The sequence below is a fragment of the Bison bison genome, unplaced genomic scaffold (genome assembly GCF_000754665.1).
Source record: "Bison bison bison isolate TAMUID 2011002044 unplaced genomic scaffold, Bison_UMD1.0 scf7180017864333, whole genome shotgun sequence".
NCBI lineage: Eukaryota > Metazoa > Chordata > Mammalia > Artiodactyla > Bovidae > Bison > Bison bison.
In genome coordinates, this window is record NW_011494905.1 from 1,543,791 (window position 1) to 1,564,978 (window position 21,188).

General features: G+C 45.5%; 1 protein-coding gene across 4 annotated transcripts in view; it reads right to left on the reverse strand.

Annotated features, from left to right (window-relative positions):
• Positions 1–2,664: 2,664 nt before the first annotated feature.
• The window catches only part of DGKG (diacylglycerol kinase, gamma 90kDa), a 240,636-nt gene continuing 222,112 nt past the window's right edge, over positions 2,665–21,188 (reverse strand). For 3 of the 4 annotated variants that reach the window (XM_010853888.1, XM_010853887.1, XM_010853889.1), the window contains one exon: positions 17,106–20,221. In XM_010853888.1, the coding sequence (XP_010852190.1) occupies positions 20,123–20,221 (99 nt within the window). In that variant the 3' untranslated portion in view covers positions 17,106–20,122. Of the gene's footprint in view, positions 2,750–17,105; positions 20,222–21,188 lie in introns of those variants that run through there. The other variant, XR_826487.1, reaches the window with a different exon arrangement.

The window sequence follows — 21,188 nt, forward strand, 5'->3', positions numbered from 1 at the left end:
GTGTGTGTGTGCGCGCGCACACATACGCACACGGGGTTCCCTGTGGAGGGTGGTTGTAGGAGAGGGAGAGCGAAGGCCTACAGGCAAGTGCAGATGGAGGAGGGGGCCCAGCGGGCAGGGAACTGTGCCAGCAAGGCATGCAGGTGGGACAACTCTGGCTCGGTGGGGCGGGGGGCATGTACAAGGGGAGGGTGGGTGGTAAGAGTTAAGCTAGGATGGAGTGTTTAACTTTGATAAGTGTTTTCGGATCAAGACAAAGGCCGTTTGGCATTCACCAGCTGTCCCTCTTCTTAGGTTCCTGCCAGGACCTTGGGTAAAACGAGCTTTTTCTTTCCCTGAGGGTCAGACCCAGCAAGAAGTCAGGCTCCTGTCCGATGCTCTCAGCGTTGACTGGGCCCCTTCTCTACCTGTGCTGTGGTATCAGGTGTGTTTCTCAGTTTCCAGCCTCCTGAGGTCTCAGGGTGGTGAAGGTGGATTCGACTGGGCAAATGCCTGAGTGAAGGTCGGAAGGACATGCTGTGTGTAAGCTACCTGCCAGCAGGGCATGGGGCTCTCCAGCACTCTCACAAGTCAGGGCTGCCCTGGCTGGATCTGCATTTTGTGGTGCTCTTTAAAGAACAAACAAGGAGGCAGATGGTAGGAGCTGGCTCCCCTTCTCAAATTTTGGTTTGCTTTTCATTACTTTCCCCTCTCTAGATAGGGTCAAAGCTGCTGCGTGATTAAACCTTGGCCAGATAAGAGTGTTTTATTTCCGTTTAATCAGACAAGGAAAAGAAACTAACATTGATAGAGAGTCTAATGTTTGCAAGATACGTGTCCTCTTCACAGTTCTCTGAGAGGTAAATATTATCATCTTATTTTACAGGTAAGGAAATTAGGGCTAAGAGAAGTAGGGTAACTAACACAAAATGGCTCTGATAACCTCTGTAGTGAGTTCCCCACTGCTGGTCTCCTCACTGAAGCTTGAATGCAATTCTGCTTGGCATTAAAGACCATGCTTTTTTCATAACACTTCCTAAAGTTTAGGAGGTAGCATGATATAGTGAGGGGATGGTGTATTTTATCATCAGATGGACATAGTTTCAAACCCAAGCTCTTCCCCGTACTGACTGGGTATGACAGCTTGAATTCCTCTCTTCCTTGCTTTCTTGGCAAATATTCGTCAAGGGTCAATTTTATTCACTCCAAGCACTGAGCTGGGAACATATCAGTGAACTGCACTGTCCCTGGCCTTCCAGAACTCCAGTCTGGTGGATCATGCAGACCATGAAGCAGGCAGTTGCGGTGTAGGTTGAGAAGTGCTCTGATGGGGAAGCACCAGATACTATGGGAGCTTCTCTGTCTGATATGGTAGCCACTGAGCCCAGGCTAGTTGCTGATGTAAATTAAATACTAGCTTTTGAAGACTTAATATGAAAAAACAATGTTAAGTAACTCATTTTTGGAGGACTTCCCTGGTGGCTCAGATGGTAAAGCGTCTGCCTACAATGCGGGCGACCCGGGTTCGATCCCTGGGTCAGGAAGATCCCCGGGAGAAGAAAATGGCAACCCACTCCAGTTCTCTTGCCTGGAAAATCCCATGGACGGAGGAGCGTGGTAGGCTACAGTCCATGGGGTCGCAAAGAGTTGGACATGACTGAGCGACTTCACTTCAACTCATTTTTATATGAGTACAGGTTGAAATTATAACGTTTGAAATATGCTGAGTTAAATATTTGATTAAAGTTAATTGCACCTGTTCCTTTTTACTCCTTTTGTGTGCCTACTAGGAAATTTAAACTTACATATGTGGCTCACATTATAATTGTATTGAACAGCTCTAGTCTGGAAGAATAAAGACATGGATGATGTTTCCTATCTTAATGCAATGATCTAAGATCATTTATCATGTGACTGCCCCAGAAAGGCACACAAGAGTTGCTTAACTAGTAAGGGTTTCCTTTCCCACATCATCTAAGTGGTCACAGTGGAAGGTTGTTCTTTGTGGGGCCCTCAGTGCCCTGTGAAGAGGGTGTCAGGTGACAGCCACAGAGCCTCTTGTTTAGCCTCCTTGAGGATTCCTTAGTCTTGGGGTCCTACTTCTTGAGAGGTAGCTGTTGTAATCCTTTTCTCCTCCTCCCCCCACAAAACCCAGGACTGGAAATCAGGTGAAATAAACATTGCTTATTGCCATAACCCCTAGCCATATTTGCTTTCCTTTATTTTAGCAAAAGAAATTCATGAGCAATATCTGATGTTCAATATCTTCATTGAGTTGAAATAAAAAGAACTGTTGAATTAACAATAAAGTCTTTTCAACCTGGGCTTCACCTGCCAAACAGGAGACTTGGGTTCAATCTCTGGGTCAGGAAGATCCCCTGGAGAAGGAAATGGCAACCCACTCTAGTATTCTTGCCTGGGAAATTCCATGGTGGGCTACAGTCTATGGGGTCGCAAAGAGTCAGACACAACTTTCTACCTATTAGATTCACAGAACTGAGAAAGGTCTTGGAAATGGACTAGTCTCACTGAGATGCCCGCCCCTCAAAGTGAGACTCTGATAAGCTGGGTGGCTTGCCTTGGTGTCAGGACCAGCCAAGGTGAATGGGACATGGAACGCACTCCCGCAAACCCCCTGTGGAACACACATATGTCACCTCACCTTGCCGATCTAAGAGGCTTTCTTCCAGCTCCGCCCTCCCAAAGGCTTCTCTGGCACTTTGTCCTTTTCTGCTGCCTTTCCTCTCTGATGTGGTGTCTTCCTTTTAAGCTGAGGGGCAGTAGAAATGGGAGTCAAAAGATGGAGATAGGGTGAAGGTGGGAAGAAATTAACAAGACAAAATGGAACAGAAAAGATGATTTTGAATAGACACTAACAGATGATGTCAGGGAGACTTTCTTGGGCTAAACAGAGGTTCAAGTGAAAAGACAAACATGAGTGTGTTTGGAGGAGCATGGATTTGGCTTGAGCCTGGCAATGTGGCCTTGGAAAAACCTTAGTTTCTTCATCTTTAATCAACTTCACTGGCTTGTAGTGAAGAGTAAAAGGGACTGTGTTTCTGAAAGGACTTTGTGATCTGTGAAGCACTGCACCAGTGGTCATTATTAGCACGCATTAGAGGGTAGGAGAGGTTGGCTATGAGAGCAAGATGAATTAGCAAGGTGGCACAGGTGCCAAAGAAAGCTAGCGTGGCATCCAGAGTAAGGATGCAGCTCTGTACTTGTCCACCCGATCCTGTGCTGTGCTCAGTTCTGGGAACCACAGTTTAGGAGGGACGTGGACAAACTGCTGTCATTCCAGAGAAAGCTGCAAGAATAGATTAGGGTCTGAGAGTCATGATCCTATATGAGGGATGACCCTATCTAAGGGTATGACCCATACAAGGGATGATTTAAGGATTTAGAGAATGTTTAGTTTGGAGGTGGAAAAAAAATCAGGACAGATGTTTCCGAACATCTGAAAGCTGTCCTGCAGAAGGGAGGAGAGATTTATTTTGTGTTTCTAGTGACCAAGTCAGGGCCCACCAACGGGAGTGAATGGCAGGCAGATATGCGTGCAAGAGGCACCTAAGGCTCAGAAAACCACTCTTCCTGGGAAGGTGGTGGGCCGCGCACCAGCAGAAGTCCTCAAGCAGAGGTGGCCGCATGCAGAGAGGTATGGTCCTGGGGAGTCCAGCTCTGGCTGGAGGGTAGGCCAAGTGTTCTCTGAGAGGCCTCTGATGCTGAGACCGTGACCATATCCATCTGATCTCACTGATCTTTCCTAGCTGCTTCTATCACCACTTCTTGCTGCTTTCTGACTTTTTATAAGTTTATTTGTTTTTGGCTGTGCTGGGTCTTTGTTGCTGTGCGGGCTTTTTTCTGCTTGGGCTGAGCAGGGGCTGCTCTCTAGTTCTGGTGCTTGGGCTTCTCACTGCAGCGGCTGCTCTTGTGGAGCACGGGCTCTAGGGAGTGTGGGCTTCAGTAGTGACGGTATGTGAGCTCAATAATTGTGGTTCCCAGGCTCTAGAGCACAGACTCAATACTTGTGATGCACAGGCTTAGTTGCTCTGTTGCGTGTGGGATCTTCCTGGACCAGGCAAACCTGTGTCTCCTGGACTGGCAGACAGATTCTTTACCACTGAGCCACCAGGGAAGCCCTGCTTTCTGACTTTTTCTCCCACTGTGAATGGTTTTAGGATTTTAGATTCAGAAATATGTCTGTAATAAGTGATAGTTTGGGTTAATGGAAAGTGGGAGGGAAGAACATTTAAAAACAAAGGCAGTTTTGTTACTCTTCAGGGCACACGGTAACCTGTTGCATGGTGGGAGGAGTAGGAACATGGTCCCCTGAGTTAGAAAATCTTGTAAATGTTACAGCAAATGGCTCGTTCTTTGCTATCGTTGAAAACGCAAACACAATTGCGAAAAGCCTTTGTTCTTGAAAGGACCAGCATTTTCTTTGTTTATCCAATTATTTTCTTAGCTACAGAGATTCAAGAAAACTCTACAATAAGAGTTCAGTATTATAAATGACTTTCCATATTCATAATTTCAGTGTTTTGCTGATTTGGCAACTTCAAATTCTGTACCAGACGGGTTTTCTTGAATTCTTGCCTCTAGAAAAGCCATTTTCTTGAGGAAAATATTTTTCATGCATAGTTAGTGTTTCAGCTGGGAGGGTGATAGCTAAATCTCCCCAGAGTTGAGTGGGCAGCTGAGCTATTTCCAGAACTTTCTTCTGCCCTCAAGTAGCAATTACACATCTGTCTCAGTGGCCCCACCTCAAACATCCCAACCAACATTTCAGAAACCTCTACCTCGACTCAGGGGCACAAAATAGAACTCGGCAGATCCAGGTGGATGGGGAAGGGAATGGGTGGGAGTGAGTAACATTTTGGGAAGGCTCCCTGAGGTTAGAGTCCTTGCCCAGCCCTGAGGATGATGGCAGGGACATGGAGAAGACTTGAGGGTTCCAGGAGTGAGTTCTGGGGCTGTTGGAACCTTGTCAGTCAGTTGTGACAGAAAGAGCCTGGAGAGTAGACACTGATGGCTTTTTAAATACCAAGGAGTGGCCAGTCAGTCTGGGCTGGGCCACAAGGTGGGGCTGAGAAGGCCACAGGAGCCCGCCAGCAGTGGCCAAGTGCCCGGGGCCCCGCCCTCCGGGGCTGCTGCCCCACGGCAGGGCCCGGCCCCGAGGCTCCTGTGTTGGGCCCACACCTCCTTGCCCAGCCCCACCCGGGTACGACCCTGGACCCTTGTGGCTCAGGACAGCCTCCACCTAGAGCCTAGCTGAAGATCTTGTTTTTGGGGTCTAAATTCTGGGGTAAGGGGCAGCCTACCCTGATGTGAATCCATGGCCTCACTTCCTTTCGCCCTGTCAGTGAAGACCAGCTTTCTCTCTGGGACTCTTCTGTCTAAGGATGCTCTTCTTCAATCTCCTCCTAGAGTGGCCCTGCCCTCTAGCAGGTGTGGTACGGTGGTTCTCAAGCTTTCGGGGGCACAAAGATCTATCAATAGTCCCAGGTTATATGATGAAAATACATTGGAACTAGAGGTGGTGGTTGTACAACATTGTCATTGTACCAAATGGTTCAATGGTTCATTTTATATTATGTAAATTTCACTTCAATAAAAATATTTCTCAAACAGACAAATGATGCCAGTTTATAAAATATCAGATTTCAGGGTCCCAGTCTCAGAGATCATGATTCAGGAGAATGTTTTTGATGTAAGCAGTCCATGGTTCATACTTGGAGAAACACTAGAGAAGAGAACATGAATCTGGGGGTATGCAAGAGACAGAACTAGGATACTTATGTGTTAATTATTGAGCAAGCTCATTCCTTTTTCTGTGCCTTTGTTTCCTCATCTACAAAATGCTAACCAATTCATAAGGGACTCTTCAGATGTCCGTGAGATTGTTTACATAAAACATCTAACAGGTGCTTATTTAACAGAATTTTTGGCTTCCTCTTTCCCTCCTTCAGTATCAGGCAGGTGGCACCTAGAGTTTCCATTCTTCCTGGTCCTGGCATTTCAGTGGTACCCACCTACCCTGGCAGTGCGTAACTGTGGAGAGGCTACAGAATAGTCTAGAGAACCATGCACATCTCCAGTGCTCCTCACTGACCAGACAATCCTGATTTCTCAAGGCATGGCATGGAAAAAACCTGCCAGGAGGTCAGAGGCCAGCCAGCTGTCATTTTTATTTACAGTAAACCACAGAATCAGACACACACACACACGGTACGCTATAGAACAAGTCCACGGCACTCTGGGCTGGCAGACAGGCAGGCTGGAGCAGGCACCGCCATGACAGAACAACGTATCTAAGGGTGGAGGAGGAAGGGGAGGTGGATGAGCCAGGAGGGAGGGATCTGGGCGCTGGCACTGCCTAGCTGGTTGCTGCCTCAGTCTCCGCTGGTAGAGTTTGCATTTAGGGGCTGCAGCTGAGGGGTGTTAGAATATTTAGCTTCATTCAACCTGAGCCCAGGGTTACCCTCAAACACGGAGGTTTGGCCAAGTTCCATAAGAGGAAGCAGTGCTTTTTGTTGGTGGGACTGAATTCCCTCCTAATGCACTGGCAATTAGAAAAAGTGAAAGAGACTTGGTACAAAGAAGGGAAAATGTTTACACTTCAGGGTTTGAGTATGTGTATCTGTATATGTGTGTGTGTGTGTGAATGTGTGTACAGGTGGAGGGATTACCAAAGAATTTCCTTGTAGTGTTTTGGTTTTTCTTTTTCCATTTTGGCCCCCCAAATCAGCTGATTTCTGAGCACTATCAGTACTCCAAAAGGAAGGAAGGTAGGTTCTTGGCTGAGAGGCTAAGACTAGCCCTCTGAGGTTGGCAGGGCAGGGGGGACCTTGGGGCTTGTGGAAGACCCACGAGAATAAGCAAAGCAACGTTTGTCCCAGGTGAAGGCAAGATTGGTAAAGTGGGAAGGTCTTCAGAGCCCCCTTATGTGATAGACGGAGAATGTTCAGCTCAGTCACTCAGTCATGTCGGACTCTTTGCGACCCCATGGACTATAGCACGCCAGGCCTCCCTGTCCATCACCAACTCCCGGAGTTTACTCAAGAGGACTCCCAAAAGGCTAAAGGACATGTCCAAGGCCACAAGGCCTCCCCAGGTTGCTCTTGTTTCCCAGGCAGAGCTTCTTTCTTCACACCATCATGGGACAGGGCATGGCTCCCTTCCTCAGCAGCCTTGATGGAACATTTGCCAGATTTTCTAAGAGAGAAGGGTCTTGTTTTCTGCAGAAAGAGTAAAGCATCCATCCTTAAAAGAACCATCCTTAGCGGGTGGTTTCTTGGAGTTACAGTTACTTGCCATCAACAGTCCTTCCCCTGGGATCTCTCCCAAGCACTGAGGATGATGGTATGGGGAGGCACACAAGGGGATTTCTTCCCCTTCTATGGGAGAGGGCAGCTGTCCTGTAGGCTAGGTTGGCAACTTGTTGTCAGGCCCTCTTCTCTTTAGTTGGGTCTCCTGGCTCTTGTCATTTGGGGAAGAAAGAGAAAAGATGCCGCAGGTTTTGAAATCTGCCTCTTTGTGCAGTGACCTGCTCACTAGATCACACTGCCTCTATCAAGACCATAAGCCACCTCGGCAGGTTCACATGGACCAAAAGGGCCACATTCTGGAGCATCGGGTCTTGTTCAAGTGTAGACCTGGCCTGCTCCCTCCCCGAGGGCCTGCGAAAAAGGCTTTGGAGAGGATTTCTATTTATGGTGACACAGAAATTAAGGCTGAGTGACCACCATCCATTGTTCAACTACCATCAACAGAGCACAAACATTACGCCATGCGACCAACTCAGTGTGAAAGGCTGGACTTGATGACTTCTAAGGAAGGGCTTTCCAACAGGAGGGGCCTAGGATTCCAGAACTCCCTGTTCAATGAAATTTTCAGATCAGTTGAGATCGTATATCAAATTGTAACTCCAGAGGGTTATGCTTATTTGTTCTGTTTTTGTTGATAGAAGCCAAACCCTCTTAACTGTCATGGTCTCTAGTTCCTTCTTTGTTCCTGATTCTGTTGTTTTTACACTGAAACTAATATTTTTATGTTCTGGGATGCTGAACAATGTCATTTTGTGCTAAATGTCCCAACGGTTCTGTACCCAGAAAGGTGCTTTAGGCTGAGAAGTGACTTAAAAGGTAAAGAGAAAAAGGAGTGTAGCATTGTGTATAAGTGAGACTGAGGACAAGTTCTTGATGGGAGAAGCTGAGATGTTGGAATGCATCTTGAGACAGGGCCCTGGACTATGTCCTCTGATCTTTTGAGCACAGAATTGCCTGGAGATAACAAAGTAGGGAGATATCCCCTTATAATCCCTCTGATCCTCTGATTTTATGTAAAAACACTAAAAATAGAATCATGGGAATGAAGAGAAACATCATGAGGCTAAAAAGAGGAAGAAAAAGCAGAAGCAACAGGCTCTGGGGGTGGGTGGAGGTTGAGACAAGCAGAATATGAGAAAAAGTAAGATTACTGCATTGCAACATGTTAGGTTAAGGTACATGCTTAGCAAATAGACATTGGTTAATCACAAAATACTTTGAGTACATGAATAAAGGCATTGACCATCCTCTCCAGCCCCATTTCATAGGTGGAAAGCCTGAGATATAACATGACTTGCCCAAGTCCTTCCTACGAACTAGTGTCAGGGCAGGACAGGGCGTTGGCCCATGAGAGGAGCACCGCAGCACTGAGCAGAGGGCGGGGAGTGCTTGTTCCCAGTGGTGCTGCATGGGGAGGAGGTGCCCTTGGGTCAGCAGGAGGCAGGCTGAGACCCCAGTCTTCTCCAGCATTGCCTCCAGCTGCCGAGGCCTGGAGTAACCAAGGCCACGGCATGGAACTCATTACTGCCAAGGGTCTTCCCCCCTCCTTTCTTTTCCTTGATGGCATCAGAAAAACCAAGCCCTGACCTAACACCTTCTGCCCTCCTCTTGGGAGCTATGTGAAACACCTGCTGGATATGGAGGTTGGGCTCCCCGCCTTCCTTTGTTTTCTTTGTCTCCTCACTTCTCTTTGAGCCTCCTGGGTGCAGTTCCCAAAAGTTTCTTTCCTACTTCAAGAAAACAGGGTCTGGACAAGGATGGGAATTCTTCCCAAGTCAAGTGGAGACAGGATCAATTTCCTGCAGATAGCCTGCTTCTGAGAACATCTGACAGATCTCCATAAAATCCCCTACTTTTCTTCCCTTTTGGGGGGAGATAGAATTCCCATCCATGTTGTCTGTCCCTCTGGCCTAGACCCTGCTCACCAGCATCTCAGAAGGAACATTTGAACTGGCATCCTTAGAGTCACCAAGAAGCCCTGTCCTCTGATCCTGTTTGTTTGTTTTTTAAACTATTTTCTATTGGAGTATAGCTGATTAACAATATTGTGATAGTTTCAGGTGAACAGCAAAGGGACTCAGCCATACATATACACACGTATCCATTCTCCCCCAAACTCCCCTCCCACTGATCCCATTTTATTTCTTTCCTTGCTCCTCTGTCCACATCCTAAGCAGTACAGGCTGATCATGGAAAAGAGCCAAGCAAAGGGCAGTGCCACCATGAAGAAGGCTCAACAGCTGCAAGTGAACTTTCTCTGTTATTTCCCCCCCCAGGAAACCGTGTCAATTTTGATCCCTGGGATATAGGAGGTGATGCTGTGCTTCCTCCTCCCTGCTACCGAAACCACTCATGAGCAGCAGTATAGCCAGGTCTCTGGTTCAGAGAAGACAGAGGAAAGGAACGTCATATTGCCCAGAGGAGGCAGCACGGGTGAGCAAACGCAGCCCGCCATTGTCTGCGGGAAGGTCTGCCAAGAACTCTTCTCTGAGCCCTAGGGAGCTCATATGTTTTCACATCCATCACCGGATCCTGGGCTTTAGGGTCCCAGGGGTTAGGCTGGAGCAGGGAGCTCAGAAGAGATGGTGTTCTTCTAAAGAGGGGGTGCTCTGAGAAGAAAACATGCTCCCACTGGCAGGATGATGTAAACAATTTTCATTCCCATCTTAGTCAACACTGACTCTCATTTCTCATGGCAGCTATGTCAGGAAAGGAGAAGGTGGTGGTCTTAATGAGCCCCATGGTGTTGGGGCATGGGGTGATGGGCTGGGGTGTTTAATAAGTGAGAGGTCTGCAAGAGTGCGCTGGGACTGTGGATAAGAGTGCTTCCTCCTGACGTGTGCGGAAGTCGGATGGGTGCTCAGGTCCACTGGCCACAGGCTGGGAGTTGCACCTTGGTGAATATCAGGCCTTGCTTTCCAAGTATTGCTGCACCTAGGCTGTTCTTGAATAACAAACTCATTTCATTCATTGGTGGGCTGAATTTTAAGGAACTTGCTGTCACTCACTCTATCATCTTCCCTTTTGTTGGGAAGAGTCACTTTTGAGAGCTAGCCAGCCTACCATATCGCCCACCCTCTTGTCCAGAACATCTACGGTCAGTCCACCCTGACACCAGCAGCCCAGCATAGAGCATGTGGAATGCTACCTGCTCCCCTTACCCTTTGCTCATTGAAAATGATAACTTGCCCTGCCAACTAGGCCTCCCAGATGGTTTCTCAGGGCTTGACACGCCCCCAGTTCAGTCGCCCCAGTGTGTGTGTGGTGGGGAGGATCTGCCTGTACAACTCAGCAGCTGCCCCCTCCCTCAGTCTAGCTTCCTCCTTTTCATATGGTGGGGCAATAACTAGAATTGGTTTTTATGTGATCAAATGAATCTGCAGGTATGATGTTTCACTGTTTTATTTGTCCCAACTAATGCTGTGCCCGGTGTTCCTGTAACTCCTAATGTTTTAAACAATATTTATTTCAAAAAAGAGAATACTCATTCTTCAGGTAAATTTCCAAGTCCTCCAAGTGCTTTGCATTTTCTCCGATGTCATTAATGCTTTAATATGCCCCAATTTAGTGTCTTTTGAGAATTTAGTTAATCTGTTTATCTTCCTCTTTTCCACTTTCCAGATCAATCAGGTATGCTTTGAATGCAGCTAAGATCTTCCTTGGTTTCTACCCCCAAACTTTATCCTATCAGTGACAAAATGATGTCCTGGTTAACTTATACTTGTGCAACTGGATTCAATCAGTTGAGAAATGACTGAGCTCACATGTACAATACCCTGAAACTCCCTCCAGCAACATGGATGATACACACAAACTTGAACACTTAAAGGAACCCCCACCATGATGTATGTGTAGTATTTTGGTGTGAGGCGTCATGACACCTATTATTTAAAGAATTCCAGTGGGAAAAAAGATGAAGCAAATATGGCAAAATGATAACAACTGTTGAATCTAAATGATGGGTCTATGGGTTCTTGTTATATGTATGGCTCTAGAGTTTTGTGTATGGTTGAAAATTGTCATGATGGAAAGAAATTATTCCCAGATGTTCTAATTTCAGGAAGTAGATGAAACTGGGGTGGGAGCTTCAGGAGGCTAACGGGGGGCATGGGAGTGGGAATTGCTTAATCCTCTTAAGTTTATGATCATTACCTTAATGCCTGGTAGTAGTACAATGTGATGTGTTTGACCCCATACAGCAATACAATGACATCTTCTATCATTAATGCCTTCCATGCATGGATGTTTCTCTAAATTAAAGGCTCTAGTTCTCTATCTTTTTACTTCAAGGTTGTTGGGGAGAGAGGAAATATTCAACAGGAAAATTTTTTTCTTGAAGGTCATGCCATTTTCTGGTAACCAACTGGTACCAGTTTTCTTTAAAGAAATAAAAATAAAAAATATAAAGTTCATGACTTTGAAAGTACTGTTGTTTAGTACCTTAGCAGCAAAGGCAGACTCTCTGGAATCTTTTTCTGGATTGCCACTTAGATTGTGACATTTATAAATTCTTTTTTTTTTTTGGTATTATCTAACATAAAAAGAAATTACCATTTTTATTACCCCTCTCTTGTAATTCTTGCAAAGATTCCATTTTAAAAATAATATTTTTGGAAAGGAAAAATTTTTTTGCATTATTCTAGAAGCAGTCTTTTTACTCCAAATTATGATTCACTCAACACATTTTTAAAAGGACACTTCAAGTCTCCATCCCACCTTTAGGTATCAGGTACTGAATTTTGATGTTTGACTAACCAACCTCATCTCACTGGACCTTTGATGTGGTTTCTTGGTGTGTTTTTTTAATATGATCTTTAATATCCTGCGAGTACTCTGATCTGGCTGAGTTCTTCACCAGGTGTTCACGTTGGCACTCTGTTCTCTGAGTGGTGTTTGAGGAGGTTCCCCTCATGCCTGGGAGCAAGGGCCTAGGAAAGGAGGTGGGCAAGGCATGTATAGACTTGCTGAGTCCAGACCTGCTCTTCCAAGCATGCTATTGCACCCAAGCCAATGCTGAATGCCGTTTCCCACTCCAGCTCTGTGGAAGGAGAGGGACTTGGATTTCAAGTTTGAGACGGAAGTGACCATGCACACGGGGCGGGTTTGGGAATAGTAAATCCCTGTCACCATGCTTGAAGCTCAGTGGCCTCAGCCAGGGCACTGCAGCCATGAACATAGACTCTGAAAGGCAGATCCTGACGGACCTGAATCCCAGATCTGCCTCCTGGGCTTTGCTCTGTTTTTGTTTCCTCGTTTGTCTAGTTCTCAATCTTTTTACCTCGGTGTTCTGGGGGAGTGAGGAAGTATTCACCAGGAAAATTTTTTTCCTGCAGGTCACGTCATGCCATTTTCTGGTAACCAACTGGTACCAGTTTGTGTGTGTGTGTGTGTGTGCGTGCACACACGCGCGTGTGTGTAGCACAGTTTTATTAAAGTAATAAGAGGGACAGAGAAAGCTTCTGACATAGACGTCAGAAGGGGGAACAGAGAATGAATGCCTCACTAGCCTAGTCTTATCAAGGTCTTATATACTTCTTTCAGACCCACTCCCACAATCTTAAATTAACAAGATTAGAACAAACAATAGAAAGATCTTACCAGACCCACTCCCATAATATACATTAAAAAAAAAAAGGCAAAAATTATAAAGTTCATGACTTTGAAAGTACTGTTGTTTAGTCCTTCAAGGCAGACTTAGGAACTGGAAGTGAGGAACCATATAGCCCTCACCTCAAAAGGTTCTTGTGAAGTTTGAAAGTGGTCACAAAAGCTACAGGCCTTGGACTGGACAATAAATGATCGTTGTTATTTAATAGATGTCAACGCCTGGACATTTCTGTTTTACCATGAACTCAATGTTAAGCTTTTTTAATTTCTCAGTTCTTTCTTCCTCTTTGTCCAGGCTCATCTCCCTTGCCCAAATAAACCTGCTCAAAATCCATCTCTTCTCTATCCTATTGTTTCTCTCTTTTCATCTCATGAGTCTGTATCTTATCACGCTGATCTCTTGCTCCATTGTAATTCCACTTCTGCACTGTCTTTTTGGTTTTGTCAGTTCAGACCTGATCTCTAAGAAATAGATTGCAAACAGTTCTTTTTATCCAAGTTGAATTTTATATTTTCTGAATCATGAAGCTGCCCTCCATGTGACCTAGAAAGCCCTTTGATGATCCATATTTAGCTGTATCCATCATTCAACAGATGTCTGAGTAGTTAAAGGCCCCCATGAGCTCCCTCTACATCCTGTGGTTTCAAGTTCCCGAGTTGTTAGTTAAGAAGCTTTCATCCCCTCTACCCTCATCCCTCCTCCCCTACCCATTCCAGGGTAGAAGGACAGATACCACTTTGGCTATTCATTCATTTAGTAAATATTTGCTTATTACCTGTTACGTGCTTGATACAGGGTTAGTTGTTACCCTCTTTGCTTCCAAATTGCATTTTCTAATTTGACCCATTTAAACAAGTCCTCCAAATTTTCTAATTATTCCCCTAGAATCTGCGTTGAGCATCCAATTAAATGGCTTCTTCTACCTATAGTGTTTCCTGACCCCTGGAAGACTTGGAGGCTTAATTCCAAATCCTGGTGCCTTGCTATAATGCATCTGCCATTGCATCTACAGATTCTAGGATAATAGGTTCAGCTTGGGATCCATGTAAGGGAGTTAACTTAGCAGATGAGACTGGGAGTCTCCTTGTCTTGCACCATGGACACGAAGGGTGAAGTGGTAGCAAGGGCAAAATGCCCCGCAATTAAGCTGCTAGTTTCCAAAACCCCTTGGTTTTCTGTGCGTCCCTGGTTTCCCACAGAGATGCCCAGGAGGAAAATGCCTTTCTGCTTTTTGAGCTCCCTGGATCTTGCCATTAGATAGCATCGTTTGGCATCTGAAAGGCAGTCTGCCATTCTGTTCTCCTGTGGAACACAGATGGCCCAGCCCACGCCTATCACTAATGATGATCACATGCAGAGCCTTCTTGCTGGAGGCTCCCTTCCACAACCCTAGCTCTCCTTCCCTGTGCAGGCCAGTCACTGCTGACCATAGCATTTGAGTCTGAGAAAGCTGCTTGCTGCTGTCTCACTCAGTGCTGAATAGAAAAATCTATTAGGCGGGCCTTGGGAAACAATTCTCATTCAGCTGGAATTTGAAACACTGAGGATTAAGGGATGGCTGCCAGTTTGATTGCAAGGGTGAGGCTTTGGGTTCTAGCTGCCGACGGAGGCTGCTGAGTTTCAATATGAGCAAGTGTTGGAAGCTCTTCAGTAGAAATATGAGCAGATGGCCATACAGAGGTTGACCAGATAGAACATCAACTATCTGTGTAATCTCACCCAGGATGATGGTAGAGTTGGAAATAGATATAAAGGTTAAAGACACTAAAATACAGTAGAAAAAGCATCAACATTGATATGTCAGACCCATGTCAAGTCTTTGCTCTACCACTTGTATCTGTTTGACCTTGAACAAGGTACTTCATCTTTCTATGTACTAACTCCTTTATCTGTGAAAGAAGCAAATGCCCAGATCATGGGCTGTTCTGAGGATTAAATAGGATAGCACATGAAAAGGCCTTGACATAGTGCCTCTTCCCTGGTGACTCAGATGGTTCCTATAGAAAGAATCTGCCTGCAATGCAAGAGACTCAGGTTCAATCCCTGGGTTGTGAAGATCCCCTGGAGAAGGGAATGGCTACCCAACCCAGTATTCTTGCCTGGAGAATTCCATGGACAGATGGGCTACAGTCCATAGGGTTGCAAAGAGTCGGACACAACTGAGTGACTAACACTTCCACTTTCACCAAGCAAGTCATAAATGAGAATTCCCTTTATTGTTTTCTCCCTATAGTAGAAAGTTAAAAGATGTATTTGAGTATGGTGGAACGTTAAAGTGAGCTAAAATCCATGGTATCATGTGAAATTCTACACAATTCTATTCACCTGTTTTATGCAAAACTGGATTGGTATTTGAGATGGGATAGTTTCTTTTTTTCTTGCTATTTATTCCAAGTTGGATGCAGGTCTGGTATTCATGACTAAGAGAAGATTTCCAAACTGCTAATATGAACACCAACAGAAATGCGAGCTCTCTTTCGGGTGTAACACCATAACTCTTTCCTTTAACTCAGAACTGCTGAGGAAAGATCACCACCACCACCAGTTGCCCTTGAGGGCACCAACAATTTTGGTCAGTCTCACCATGTACAAGTGTGGTCTAACTCGTCAGTACCCGCTGATCCAGAATTTTCTCTGGGAGTCATTTTTCACTCTTTCAGAAAACAATGAAACTGAGGTTTGCTCCTCAAAAGGAAGTAGCAGACCTATTGATTTAACATTGATGCCTATAAAAATAGTTTCAATAGCTTTTCAACAACGTAGATCAATCACTACTTCTTCCTCCCCAACTAGGTCAAGGTTCTTTCTATAAGAACAGGTGGTTGTTCAACTTCTCACAAAACAGCTCTTTCCATGTTTTGCTAGCTAGCTTCAAAAGTGGTCATTAAATTGAATAAACACTGACTCTTCCCACAACTGTGTTCTTCAGACCTGGTTCACTCCTCTGGACCAACATAGTCTGACCTTTATCATGTTTTTCCCTTAATTTCCCCCCAATCCCTTCTCCATTCAGGAAACAAAGAGGCCAGATCCTTGATTCTTGCTTGAAGACATGTAGATGGGAACAATAAAAATAGTTAAACAATCACAGAAGAAACTAGAAAGAGTGTCTTAAGAGTAGAGACTCCTTGTCCTGGAAAAGTACTTTATGGAATATTGCAGAGGATGGTAACTTACATGTTCCCATATCCCCAGAGAACAAAAAGAAGAAATGGTGGGGTTAGGGCAAGTTTCTAACTTATGGATGTTGACAGACAAATAAATCCCCTTCTTTCTTCTAGAAGGGGATCTAGTACTTGATCACAGAACTGTTTGTGCATGGAGCATAGATACCAGTATTGTGTGAAACACATTTTAGGAAATTATGGTTTCAGATGTGCTGCAGAAACTTAGACTAGACTTTGGAAATAACTTCCTAATTGATGGTCAGATCCTGAAACTGGTGGCCAAGGAACATGGTTTCCTTCCTTGGATGGTTGGTAGATTCTTCTTCTCTCTCCTCACCTCTCCCTTTAACATCAGCCCTAGGCATCCACCTACCTGGGAACATGGATACAGGGGATCTGGGGGTCTAGATCCATCCCATCCCCAGAATCTATTTTTATGGATCCCAGTCATGGTAGTGTTCCATGGAAGGTGCAGCCTAGCTAGGACAGGAGGTAACTAACGGTTTTGGCCAAGAGGAGAGGGGGCTAGAGACGGGAAAAGTTGATGCAATTATTTTTGGCAGGAGTTGGAACCAAAGCAGCAGGAGAGAGTAAGTTTTAAGACTCTCTGGCAAGGCAACTTCCTAATCTGTCACTGGGTATGTGTAAAAAGTGATTAGTGGGTCTCTATATTTATCATGATTACTCACAAATATGTAATTTACATAATATATACAGCACATTAAGTACTATGTCACCTTATATAATGTGCATATGTATAATGTATATGCATGTTATGTAACGCCAGTCTGGAGGCTCTTCCAGATTCTGCCAAGTATTTCCTAATTTATTTGGCAATTTCAACATATCTTTTCCATCTGTGGAAAGAACTCTCTTGAGAGGAGCTGGTCTCTGACCTGAAATATAATCATTCTACCAAATCTATCTCCATTCTCAACTCACTGGAGGAAACCTACAAAGACCAAGTTATAATGAGATGCAACACCTCATCCATTAGTCCAGAGACACAGAATGTATTGAAGATTTCCTGTTTCATTTTTATTGCCAGAGGGGTAGAAGTGTGTGGGGGCAGGTGAGAACATGTCTGTGCATGGTCAGAATTAGATAAGATGAGGAATAAAGGAGGATTTTCCCGACTGCCTAATTTTGAGAAGTCACTGTTATATTAAGCCTTGTTTTCCTCATTATTTAGATGGGGTTAATAATACCTTCTCCGTCAACCTCAGGGGTTGCTGTGAGGAGCACTATGATGAGGTACTCCACAGTTGGAAACTACAGTCCCACTAGTTAAAAGATGAGTTGCAAAGTCAGATTAAACAACATCACTAGACTCAGGTTACAAAATTGAAAGTACAATTCCACCAACATTTGTTATACTCTGTGGTTTTAAGGAGGAGGACATGGGACATGTCTCTCAAGCAACATTGCCAGTCCTGTGCACCCGAGTAGGCAGGCAGGGGCCAGTCTCTGGTGCGTGAATCTCTGAGGATCAGTCTCATCTGTTGGCAACAGTGCAGTATCTCAACAGCCTCAATCTTGGGGGGTTGGGGCTGAAGCACATGCAATAACTTCTATAAATGTCTTACAATCAGTGACCTCCAAACTGAACCTGCCTTCATTTCAGAAGCAAGTGGCTTCCAAGAGAGTACCTGCTGTCATTCTGGAGCTTGTTGGTCCCATCCCAAGGAGCCCATCATTCAGGACATTCTTCAGGGGTTTCCCTTCGTCTGGTGTTCCGTGCTGTTAGGTTGAACAGGATGGTTCTAGATCTCTTATCTGAGGCGGTCCTAGATGACTGCTTCCTTCAGAGTTATGAACAGTTTGTACATACAATCTTAACTTTCCCTTCTTTGCACAACGTTCCTGACCCAGTGCGAGGAGATGAGAGGGAGTTTAGTGGGGTGATGCCAAGTGGGTACAGGTTTGCTTTTCAGAATCTCAGAGGGGATAGGGGACAAGGAGAATGTTTCTTTCTACCAACGAAGCTCTCCACAGGCTTGCCCTTGGGGAAGGCAGTGATGCTGGTGCCAGTGGAATGAAGCCCACTGAGCTCTGCTGAGACCCCTCTGGTCACTGGCTGGCAGTTCCTTGCTGAAGGTGCCTTTGTCCTCCTTGTGCCTCTCTGCTGAGGTCATTCCTGCAGCCAGGAGTGTTTCCAGATTTAAGAGACTATGATGATGTGACACGTGGAGAGTTTAACCTGTCTACTGACCAGGTTAGGGCTTCCCCAGTGGCTCAGCAGTAAAGAATCTGCCTGCCAATGCAGGAGATGCGGGAGATGCGGATTTGATCCCTGGGTCAGGAAGATCCCCTAGAGGAGGGCATGGCAACCTGCTCCAGAATTCTTGCCTGGAAAATCCCATGGACAGAGGACCCTGGTGGGCTATAGTCCATGGGCTCACAAAGAGTCTGACCCGACTGAGCATGCACGCACACACTGACCATCTCAGACCCGAGAGAGTCTCCAGCAATCATGGGGGAGGCCCTTATTTTCTCACATGGGCTTGTCCCGTCCACATGTGTACCACATGTTCATTCCTCCCTGGCAACCTGGATCTACATGGAATCACTTCTCAGTGACCAGAAATGACCCTGATGTCATTCCAAGATGTGTAGGTTCTTTTCTCTACTAAGTATCTTTTTAGTGGCACCGAATCCCAAACCACTTTAGCCAAGATACCATGGACAAATCTCTTAACTTTTCTAGGACTCAGTTTCCTTATTTGACAAATGAGACAGTAAATCCTGCCCCTCATAGCTTTCATAGTTGTTTTGAGAAGAGAAATTCTCAGTCTCTTTATAAGGAGATACTTCAATTTCCCTTGAATCCTATGATCACCAGGGAGAAATGTGTCTTGACAATGAAATGGCAGAAACAAGCATTTCTTTTTCTTTCCCACTTTCAATTCTTATACTTCATATTTTTTTTCAATTAGGAAAAATCCATCAGTAAATAAATATTTATATATATATATAAATATATATATATGCTACATATATGTACACACACCGAAGACCTGCAGAAAGGTCTTCAGGTCGTGCTTTGGGAGTGGCAAGTACAAAGAGGCAGGAGGGAACCGCCTGAAGGCTTGTCTCCTGGTCTCCTCAGCGAAAGGCCCTTCCCTCCCATCTTCTTTGCCTTCAGGAATAGTCTGCCACCAGGCCTTGGAACTCAAACAGGAAACACGCTTTGGCTTGAAAAAGAAAGAAGCTGGGGGTGTTTTTTTTTTTTCCCCTCTTCCCTTTTTACACAATATTATGACACCGATTTAAAAAATAAATCCCAGTTTCTCTGCTTTCCCTCCCAGGTGTTCATAGAACTAAGAAAATAAATACCACATCTAAGGTGTGCTGTGCACGCAGCTCTGGGGGCTCTTGGAGCCGGCTCTAAACAAGCACACAGCCACCAGAAGGCTTCAGGAGAACCACTAGTGCCCACTGACAACGTGCAGAACCAAGAAGGGAAACACAGCTTTCCACAGCCTTTCTGCCTCCTCAGCTAGTTCAGGGAGAAGCTTGAAGGACAACTGAGAGACTGGCGTGCGGGTGCCAAGCCCTGCCAAGGGCTGCACTCTGAGAGTCCGAGGCCGTCCTGTCTCCGCACAGAGGGATCTTTGTGCGAGTTTTCTGGAACACAGGCTCTTTTTCTTGGCCACATCCGACCTCAGCATAGGCAGGAAACCTGCAGCCTGCTCCTTGCAAACGGCCGGGAGGAAACTTGCAGGGCTGGTGGAAAAAAGGGGGGTTTCTCCTTCAGTCTCAGAAAGTCCCACTAAAGGCCTTCTGGGAAAGTGAAGGTTGCTGCGCGAGCCAGCCACACCCTGGAGAATCCCAAGTCCATTCAAAATGTCCTGCCGGCACTGGCTCTGTGGGGATGCATCCATGGTTGAAACAGAATGGATGAAGCTTTCTTCCTGAAGGGTGGCTTGGCTTCCGTTGGTTGGAGAAGAGTATGGTGTTTGTGTGTGTGCATGTGGGTGTGTGCGTGTGTTTCAGTTTCTTGTCTTCTCTCTTGGTTGAACTGGCATTTGGCACAGTGTCTAGTCCTTTGAACGGCTTTTCCTCCTCAGCGAAAAGAAGCTGCTCTTCTGAGGGGGCCCCATCATCATAGGCGCTTGGTTCTTGTGAGTAATTTTAATCTAAAAGCAAAGAGGGAGAAATGAATTAGTGGCCTGCAAACCCCAGGAACCTATGGGAGAGTGACTTGCAGACAGAGGAAGGAGGCCAGCTTCGAGCTGGAAGGAGCCCCAAGCAGAAGGACGACTGTCCTTGAACAGCTTCACAATTGGCAACTGGACCCTGAATGGTGCTGGAAGCAAGGGGCGGAAACGCTGGGGAGAGACAGGTGTGAGCTTCCCACGTGGTGATCAGCTCGCACCTGTCTTGTGTCCTTGCTATTCATAGACTCAGAATGTCACAACCGGAGGAGACCTCAGGGACCATCTCAGTCAAGCCCTCTGTAGGACAGATAAAGGAATGGAGACCCCCAAGGCTCTGCTGAGCCTCAGATTAGCCTAAGGTTGCACAGACAGGGGCAGAACAGTCAGAGTCCCACTCTTCCAGTTCCCAGTCTTCCCTGTTCCTGGCCGTTTCTGCCCAAGCATACAGACATAAACCAGGAACTCCAAACTGACCTAGGATCTTGAATCTGATCTCTGAACCAATCGCCACTCACGTGGATAGTTTAAAAGTGAGTCTTAGGCATTTCCTCTTTTCTTAGTCTTCAAGGGGAGACCCAACTTTCTTATAAAAGCTTTCTTTCTTTTTTACTTTTAGGTTTAATGAGTGTTTTCTTCTGCAAACATGAAGTTTGCAATTGGAAGTGAAAGACACTGGTGAAGTCTTTTTTTCTCTTTCTTGCCAACCTTACCTTCAGGGCGTGGCTTCAAATGCTTGGTACCTATTTGAATGTGGTCTAGTGATAATCTGCACTCTCAGTCTTATCAACATTTATCAAATAGGAAGATGATGTGGGAACAAGAGGCATTTAGGATTCAAAGACCTGAATTTGGGTCTTAGAACTCCCCCTTCTTTGCTGTGGACATTTGGACAAATCATTTAGCCTTCAAAATCAGTGCTTGCTGAACTGTAAAATGATAGTAACAT